The sequence below is a fragment of the Urocampus carinirostris genome, chromosome 19 (genome assembly GCF_059441175.1).
Source record: "Urocampus carinirostris isolate Australia breed hairy pipefish chromosome 19, RoL_Ucar_1.0, whole genome shotgun sequence".
NCBI lineage: Eukaryota > Metazoa > Chordata > Actinopteri > Syngnathiformes > Syngnathidae > Urocampus > Urocampus carinirostris.
In genome coordinates this window covers 14,590,346-14,599,267 of record NC_142367.1, presented here as the reverse complement: position 1 = coordinate 14,599,267, position 8,922 = coordinate 14,590,346, and the positions used below count along the sequence as shown (strand labels likewise).

Sequence of the window (8,922 nt, the reverse complement as noted above, 5' to 3'; positions counted from 1 at the left end):
TCTCACTCGAGCACTTAATGAGGAAGTTGCACCTACGCAATATGGACAGGAACATCTGGGTTATTTTTTCTATTTGACTAGCAAACAGTTGCACTTACCTTCAAATGCACCTTATTAAATCCATTCTTGCATAAACATGTTAAGCAGAGGCGTAAATACGCACACAATGCATGGATAGAAAAACAAATATCCATTTTTGAACCAATTTCTTTATTAAAACGGCTTCAAACACATGACGGAAACGCCGAGGAACTTCTTTTTATGATGCAGATTGTTTATAAGAACAACGAGACTGCCATAAAGTGTGGGAGATTGTTACTTTTGTAGCACCATAATGGAACCAAATGTAAATAACATTTACAGTAGATAATTGGCTTGCCAAATTAGCATTTATATGAGCACTTAATACAAGTTTTACTACTTACTGACCAATGGAATGCTGAATGAAACAAAAGAGACACAAGTGTGTTTTGCAAACTATGATAAAGGGCAACAAAACAAATGGATGTCAGCAAGACCACCAAGGCCACTTTGATGAAAGGCTTCAAAAAACATTTCAATTCAGTAAAACGAAAGAAAGCTTTTCAAAAGGTAGTTCAAGTAATAGTCCTTCCGCTTTGAGGCATTACGTGAAATGTCCACATCATAATCTTGTTGAGTAGAAACAATTAATAGGTTAACTTTGTTTTTGAGTCCATTACTAGCACTAAAAAAGAATTTGGGCAGAAGCACGTCAAACTTCCTTGAGTCAGTTTTCTGCTGTTTTGAGGTCAAACTAACATCTTGTGTAAACATAAACCGCCCAAAAAAAAAAAAAGCAAATGATTAGCAGCAAAAAGAAAAAGTTGGGGGAAGAAGTGTGAAGACAGTAAGCGCTCAGAAAACCAGCTCCCAAAAGTTGCATTTCTCTATATCTCTTTCAATGATTTCACCCGTTTTCATGGTTTTTGGCTATGTGGGGGCACACCACCACTCTGCTGGGACAAGGAGAACTTGGATGGAGCTCTTGGGGCAGCCGCATCATGTTCCGGCTCCATTCCGAAGTGTTCCATTGCCTCCGTCCGTTCTGCTGGGATTGATGTGCATGTTGATGTTCTTGGTTAGCAGGCTAACGCTTGGCTTTGTCTTCCTCGGCTTCATGAAAAGCAAACAGGAAATATGACGTTGTAAGCAGGACGTCAATGAAAACCCTTTTTAGGAGATCCCGGGGATACGGTCACACTACTTTATGTTTTTACTTTAAGGTGTGGCATAAGATATTTTTCCTACCCCTCTCTGTAGCATTTTCCAGACAGTAGGACATCAATAAAAAATTATTTCCCATGCCCAAAATACAGATACCATTCAAACTTTGCAGTGTATGTACATCAGTAAGATGGTCAACTATTGGTTGGCGCCATACGAACAAATGTTCCGTTATTGGTGTGTGTTATGAAAATTCCTATTTTGCTATAAGCTAAACTACCTCCTACAATGGCTCTCACTTCATTCAGTTAGCCATCCCCTTTCAATTGACACTACTTTTTTTGAAGAGGGTCTTATGCTAGTTTTATTCATCAATGCATAAGCAGCAGGGTTAAAAGCTTGGGGAAAAAGTCGTGGCTTATAGTCCTAATTTTATGGTAATCATATACATGTATATCCCACTTAATTAGTACTTGCTAGGCCTGCACGATTAACCGGAATCTAATCGATATTGCGATGTGACGTAGTGCGAGAGTGTAACTGCAAAACCCTGTTTTTTTCAAGGATTCATAGTTTGTTTATTTTGTTATTTACTTGATGGAGTGTTTGGCCAACAAGAATCGTCACAGATCCGGGTTCAACATCGCCAGCCAATCAGAAGCAGGTATTATTGGCACCAACGAATAAAGGCGAGGCAAAGTTTGCAAGACGTGTGTGCACAACTTTGATAGATTGACTGGAAGCTTACACCAGCCTGACGGCACGTAAACAAATGACCACCAAAACAAACGCCACAGCTCGTAGCTTTACCAGCTCGTTACATTGAAAAAAAATTAACTAAATCGGACTCTCAGGAAAGTCAGAAAAGCGCAAAGAAAAGCTGATCACCTGTGGGTGCTCCCTGGACTTTCATCGCGTCCGGGAATTGACTGAGGCGGCGTCGGATGGCTAAGCTAACAGCTAGGCTAAGAACTCTTAAGCCACCACTGCCGAATGTGGCTAGTTACAAACGCCAAATCCATAACCAATAAAGCGGGTGACTTGGAGCTACCACTCGTGTTAAATAGCTACGTTTGTGACTCTTGAATTTAAATCATCACGAAGATCATATTGCAGAAGTTGCGAAGACCCAACGCGAGCGTGTAACTAGCCAGCCTCTCTCAAAATCGTTTCTTTACACTGAAAGGAATAGCTATCCAGTTTAATTGTACTTCTGTATAATGACAATGAAGACCATGTCTTCAACTGCAATTCTGTGTTTATTTGTACATCTATCGTTGATATTTTGTAACAGTCGTATACTCTCTGTCTCTAAATACGTCATCTCAAGTTATGTTTGCATGTCACTATGTTTATGCTCTCCCCGGAAAAAAAAAACCTAGCACAGAAAATGTACTATTCTTTTAAAATTGAAAAATCGCATCGAAATTGCAATATAGATCCGGGGGGAAAAAAAAAAATGCAATTATATTTTCTTCCAAAATCATGGAACCCTCGTACTCACAATATACTATTTTGTTAATGTTTTTACCTCGGGCACCAGAAGTTCGTAACGCCTTAGCTGCACATTACAATAGGCTACTATGGCCTGCTGTGCTGCAATTTCCCACCTCAGAATGGATTAATGTCATATCCTGAGAGTCTACTAGATTAATAACCAGCGTTTTGGCCTTCTAAGTTCTTTTTTTCCCTGTGCACCACTTTAAAACTACTCACCTTTCCTGAGCTCCTCACGCTTCTTGGCAGCTTCCTCCCTCTGTTTCTTAACAATTGCGAGCCTGGCCAGGTCAGCTCTAGCCTGCTCAGTCTTGCCCTCCAAATGAAGTTTCATGTAGCGTTCTTTGGACTTTTGTTTCTCGATCTCCTCTCTGCCAGACACCGCAATGTCAAAAGTGTTATATTCCACAAGTCTGACCTCATTTAATGCCTTGTATTTTAGAAGTAACAGAATAGTCTGAGGATTCGAAGAAGAACTCTATTGCAATCATCACTCCGTGCTACAAAATGGCGCTGAAGTGCTTTTAAAAAATCTCCACTCATGTTGAAACCAAGCGAAAAGCTGGAATCGGACTGAATAAAACACTTAGGGCACTTGTAACATGGACTGCATAGTCTGTTGTTAGCAATGCAATCATTGATATACTAAAAAAATACAGTACATACACCTTATCAAAAGATGACACTGTGGATTTAAAACAATTTTCTTAAACACAAGACGCACCTTTCTCTCCGAGAAAGTTCCCGAGGAGCCTCAACATCCAATTCAGTCACTTTCTTGCTTTTCTGAGAAATGCGGTTGGGATTTTCAATTTCTATAAGCCCCTCCACACCGCTCCTCTTCTTAGACTGCACGTAGACACGGAACTATTAGCAATAATGTCATGAAAGCTACCAATCACTGAATACCGTTAGAGTGACCGTTAACCTCAGATTCTTCCTCACTGCTGCTCTCCTCCTCTGATTCTGATCCGCTCTCTTTCCCAACGCCAGCATTAGCTTCCTGTTAGGAGAGAACAAAACTGTAAACTTTCTTGGTTGAATTTTGAAGAAAAATAGCTTTAAGACCATGTTAAAGTCTACTCCGAGGATATTGGTTTTAATTTTCAGCTATTTCAGAAATCTATGCATATAATGTGTAGAAGAAAGCTTTATGATAATTGTTGCATCCAAATAAATTGCATATACATAATCGGATATGGATGCCAGGATGATGATAATAAGAAGATAAAAATGTATATACACCGAAACAGTAGAGCATTGCACAGAGATGATTGAGGACTACAATTTGTTTAACATACCAGTTCTTTTTGGGCCTTCATTTGTCTGTCAATCTCCTCAGGATTGCTGAATTGCTTCCCTCTCCCCTTATGGCTTTTTTTCCCTGTTTTGATTTTAAACAAGGTTATCAGTAGGAATGTAAATAGAATAATAACAGAGGCACGTGAAGAACATAAACACTAAATAAAATCCTTAAAACACGAACTACGCATGCGTTACTATGTCATCGTTGTCTTGCAATTATGAAATACTTATAAGAAAGCGATATTTTACACAAAAACATCGACGAACATAGTCGTTTATTACAAATAGCACTTTAATTAATCCTAACAAATAAAAGTAAACGTTTTAGGGAAAACGAAATAGCATAGCTGTTGTATTTCCACTCGAATAGCATGCTACAAGCTAAGCATGTGTAACCTCTTGACACTTAAGCTAGCTTGCTTCAACGGTTTGTTACGACGCTTTATCACACTCACCACCTCTCGGCATGGTGATTAATATCTTCAACAATATTCAAAGTCAGCTTCACAGTCACAATTATAACTTAACACCAATAGCTGTAGTAAAAGGAATATTGGCGAAAATTGGCGTTTAAAGGCTAACGCGCTATGCGAAGATGCCCTCACTACAGTCTACGCAAGCGTATTCACTGACCATAGTCACGTGAAGAGTACGTTATCCAATCAGCTTCATTCAATCATCTGGTCGGTTGGGAGGGATTAAGTGGTAAGCAAAGGGTAAACAAGAAAATATAAACAAAAATAAAAAGGAGTAAAAGACATTATTTAAATCTGGGGTCTCCAAACTTGTTCAAGCTGAGAGCAAGTTTTTGTTACTAATCAGCGCAAATGGCATCCAGTTTTAAATGGATTTATGAAATAAAACTTATCCTGTTATAACTGTGTTGTTATTGTGTTATGTCTTTGAAAGTAGGGTTAAATAGACTTAATCGACCACTAAAAACATAATTTTAGTTGAAAATCACAATCACCCGGTGAGCTGTTGTCAGAATAGGTCCCCAGGCTCCTCAGGAACCACGTTGGAGACCACTGATTTAAATTACCGTAGTCATTATTTAAGAAAACACACACACACACACACAGGCAAAAGCAAAACGTGGAATGAGTACTTTGTCTAATGTAACCAATTATTTAATTTTATCATTTGAAGTCCTTAACAAAATTGAACAGCAAAATTTAAATAGGATCTTCTAATTTGATGTATATTTTACAAAAATAAAGTAAAACAAATACTTTTGATGGGGTTGAATATTTGAATTCCTCTTACACTACAGCAGTGGTTCTCCAAACATCTCCAAACAGAAGAGCAGCTTCAGCGACAGACTGCTGTCACAGTCTTGTTCCACGGACAGACTGAAGAGATCATTTCTTCCTCATGCCATGAGGCTCTTAAACTCCACCCGGGGGAGTAAAAGCCCACATTAAACCCCACCCCCACATTTGCGTATTACCCTATTTTTATTAGTGTGTATTTTACGTAGCACTATTTAAATACTCTATATCAACACGTTATATTAGGTATTTCTGTATTCTTTTATTTTTCAACACAAGGATACTGCTGGAAGTGTGAATTTCCCTACTGGGATGAATAAAGTATCTATCTATCTATCTATCTATCTATCAACTGGTCTGACATAAAGAGCCCCCTTTACCCTAATGACAAGCTGTGACCCCATCAAGGAAAAAAACACTTCTCAAATTTATCAAATGAAATGATTGTGCAGTTTAAAGCAGGGATAGTATAATATGTTTACCTTTTTAAAATGACCACCAGAACGACTTTGGTTAACATCTACTCACATATAAGCCTGCATCGCATATAAGCAAGGCCATTAAATTACTTTACCATAGCCACATACCAAGAGATGTTTGAACCTAAAATACTTTCTTAGAACGCATTATTATAAGCAGAAAAGGGAAACAAAACAAACAAGATCCCAATAAAACAGTTGGGACAGCATCGATTGACTGAACAGGAAGACGTCGAGCAGGACATTGTCGCCATTTACTTTGTAATTGACCCTCGGTTTTCTCTTCTTCTTAGCATTATTTTGCGGGGGCAAAGACTCGCGACCCACTGAATACAGGTCCGCGAACAACCAGATAAGAAACACTGGACAAAAGGATATCTGCGTAAGAGAACAGTCTTTATTGATTACCTTGTAGTGTGCATTGCTCACCAGGAAATTGGACAACGCACACCAGGATAAACATGTAATAAAATAAATTAAAGTAAAAATAAGATAAAAGAATATTAGGACAGGGAATATTTACGAGGTAGTGGTTGTGGATTTGGCTAGGTAATACGAGCATCATAATATAGTGCAATGAAAATAGTACGACAATAGCAGCAACATTGTGTAGAAATAAGAATGAAGAACTAGTCTGTAACTTTCCAAATTTGATACATAAAATGTGTTCCATTACTAAAAATGACACAAAACCAAGTCATGTAAATGGTTTGTTCATTAAATCATTCACCTAATCACTTGTCATTTTTAGGAAATAGTTTGTCTTGGACCAAAACACCAATAAAATAATTCCAGTGACATTCATTATTACAGATTTTGCTTTAATGAGAAGAAAAACATGTACATTTAGTCATAAGAAAATAATTTAAAAAATACAAATTGGAGATTTAAAAAAAGTATACAATAAATGATAATGCTACATCAACATTTGTACAGATCATAATATATGCACAAAACAAAAGGCCAAGTAAACTTGGTGCAAGGAAGGAACTGCAATTTGCTAGATTTGATCTCCACTCCACTTCTCCTCTACTTCTTTCTCCATCACGTGGTACTCAACTGTGGATTCTGTCAGCTGTATAGAAAAAAAATTCAATACGGATCATAAAAATACAACACATGAAACAGGACTATGGGATTTTGTCAACTACTCTGCCCTCACCATGTCGATAAGAATTTCTATCTTCAATTTCAGAACATTGTTTTCCTCCTCGAGCTGCAGGTTTTTCTTCTTGAGCCGCTCGACTTCACGGACTGGTACGTTTCCACCCGATTCTGATCATAGAGAAATAGGAAAATACACTTAAACCCAATACACTTAAGAAGTTATGTTTCACTCGGGAGCTTCTATGAAACCCATCTAGGGCGTAAGTCTAAAATAGTGTGGGTGTAGAAGAGAACTATTTAACTTATGACCCAGTTCATGATAGAAATGTAGTGTTTTTTACTTGGCCTTGGACAAAACTGAACTCGTTCGGTGCCATAACATAATAGGTGCGTTTTCATGTTTTTTTTCCCTGGAGTGCCATGTCTAATCTCGTTGCATATAATGTTTCACAACATTGATGTCAATGACAATAAAGACAATTCAATTAATTCAATTCAGATGCATTTTCCCTGAGTGCCAAAACGTATAAATAGCTTTTTAGTTTTATTCTTGAAAGATTCTAAAGGCTCTGGCGCTGCTAATTAATAAGTATCAAGTCTCTGAAAATGGTTTCAGCAGGTAAAATCAGTTGATCGAATCTTTGTCCAAACATCGAGGAGCCCCAATTTTTTCGTGTTGCTTTTCTTACTCTAGCCAGCGATTAAGAGTATGAGGGTGGCCCCTGAGTTACCAAAATTGTGTGATAACATCACCGGAAACATCGGGCGCTGAAAAGATCTTGCAAAGTTCATGCATAAGTTCAATGTTCTAGCAATAAAATGATCATTTTGCAAGCAAAGTGCCCCTGTATTAATGGAAAGCATTGTTTAGATATTGGAGGTATCACAAATGCCAAAAAATCACCAAAGTGAAAGTTCTGCTTGAAATGCATTCTTTCACAAAAAGCCATTTTCTCTGAAGTTTTCTTCGAAACTAATATTTTTAAGATACTTCAATGCAATACAATGTTCAACTGTTGTTTACTAAACAATGGCAAAAGCCAGAAACTTTTTTCTAATGAAAGATGAGAGTTCTAGATTTGTTTTTATACGTCCTATACATATAGTTACAGAACTAAATTTTCTTAAGACCTTCAAAAATGAGTCAAAATGGCAAAAAAATGGCTGCAATTCTCATTAGAAAGGTCTGGCATTGAATGAGTTAAGTGTCTCAAGTGAAACACAAAGGTTTGCAATCACCTGTTATCAACTGCCCGTCCTCGAATTTCAAAATCTGTCCTCCAATATTCATTGACGAAGATCCACAATCCAGGCCCAGCTCTATTTCCCGTGTGGAACGGTCCAACTAAAAGACAAGAGATCAGTCTCCACTTTTTGCAACATTTCATTCTTTTGAATAAACATAACACTTACAGTGTGAAGACTTGATAACGATGCAGACTTTCGCGGCGGAATCTTCTTCGGACTGAACGCTTTTCCAAATCGAGGGAGTTTCAAGGACATTTTGAGATCCTGAATAATAAAATAAGAATATTGCTGGGATTGTTTGCAAATAATATCTTATTTGTTTATGTTTAGCAACAGTAGCTTGCTAATGCTAGGTAGCTAATGCTCATGAGTTTACTCAGATACTTCTTATTCATAACTTTTGAATAATACTTCCGATTACATGCCAGATATGTTGATAGTTTTAGATGTGCCACCAAATTTAAATATGGATATTACCTCCATATGGATAATACAGCAATATTTCTAACTTCGTCCACTCTTATGTACAGCGGAGGCGTGCCAATGCGCAAGCGCGAACGTACCATTCAAAACAGGCAAGTCTGTCAAAAAATGAACATTTGACACTACCTTTACCTCGATTTTTGAAAATTATTTAGTTAAATAGGCGAACAATAGGCTCCGTATTTTGTTCTGTAACGTTTTCGATCGGTATCCAAAAAGCTAGGCTCTTGTTAAAGTGAGGGGGGGAAGTGGAACGTTCGACTTTGTGTCGCCATGGTGATAGGGTTACAGTCCACAAGTTTTTTTCTTTTTTCTAATTTAAATGTATGCGTTGTAAATATGTTTAC

General features: G+C 37.6%; 2 protein-coding genes across 2 annotated transcripts; both read right to left on the bottom strand.

Moving 5' to 3' along the window:
- Positions 1 to 189: 189 nt before the first annotated feature.
- On the bottom strand, positions 190 to 4,615 carry pdap1a (pdgfa associated protein 1a). The gene is made up of 6 exons (XM_088324107.1): positions 4,443 to 4,615; positions 3,984 to 4,066; positions 3,611 to 3,685; positions 3,407 to 3,531; positions 2,902 to 3,053; positions 190 to 1,134 (listed from the first exon to the last, which is right to left on the bottom strand). The coding sequence occupies exons 1-6, from the start codon at positions 4,453 to 4,455 to the stop codon at positions 1,109 to 1,111; spliced, it is 474 nt and encodes a 157-aa protein (XP_088180233.1). The 5' UTR covers positions 4,456 to 4,615; the 3' UTR covers positions 190 to 1,108.
- Positions 4,616 to 6,537: 1,922 nt separating this feature from the next.
- cby1 (chibby 1, beta catenin antagonist) lies at positions 6,538 to 8,797 on the bottom strand. Its single transcript, XM_088323173.1, has 5 exons — positions 8,570 to 8,797; positions 8,258 to 8,356; positions 8,084 to 8,189; positions 6,900 to 7,012; positions 6,538 to 6,812 (listed from the first exon to the last, which is right to left on the bottom strand). Exons 1-5 carry the CDS (start codon positions 8,573 to 8,575, stop codon positions 6,738 to 6,740), a joined length of 399 nt encoding a protein of 132 aa, XP_088179299.1. The 5' UTR covers positions 8,576 to 8,797; the 3' UTR covers positions 6,538 to 6,737.
- Positions 8,798 to 8,922: the final 125 nt, after the last annotated feature.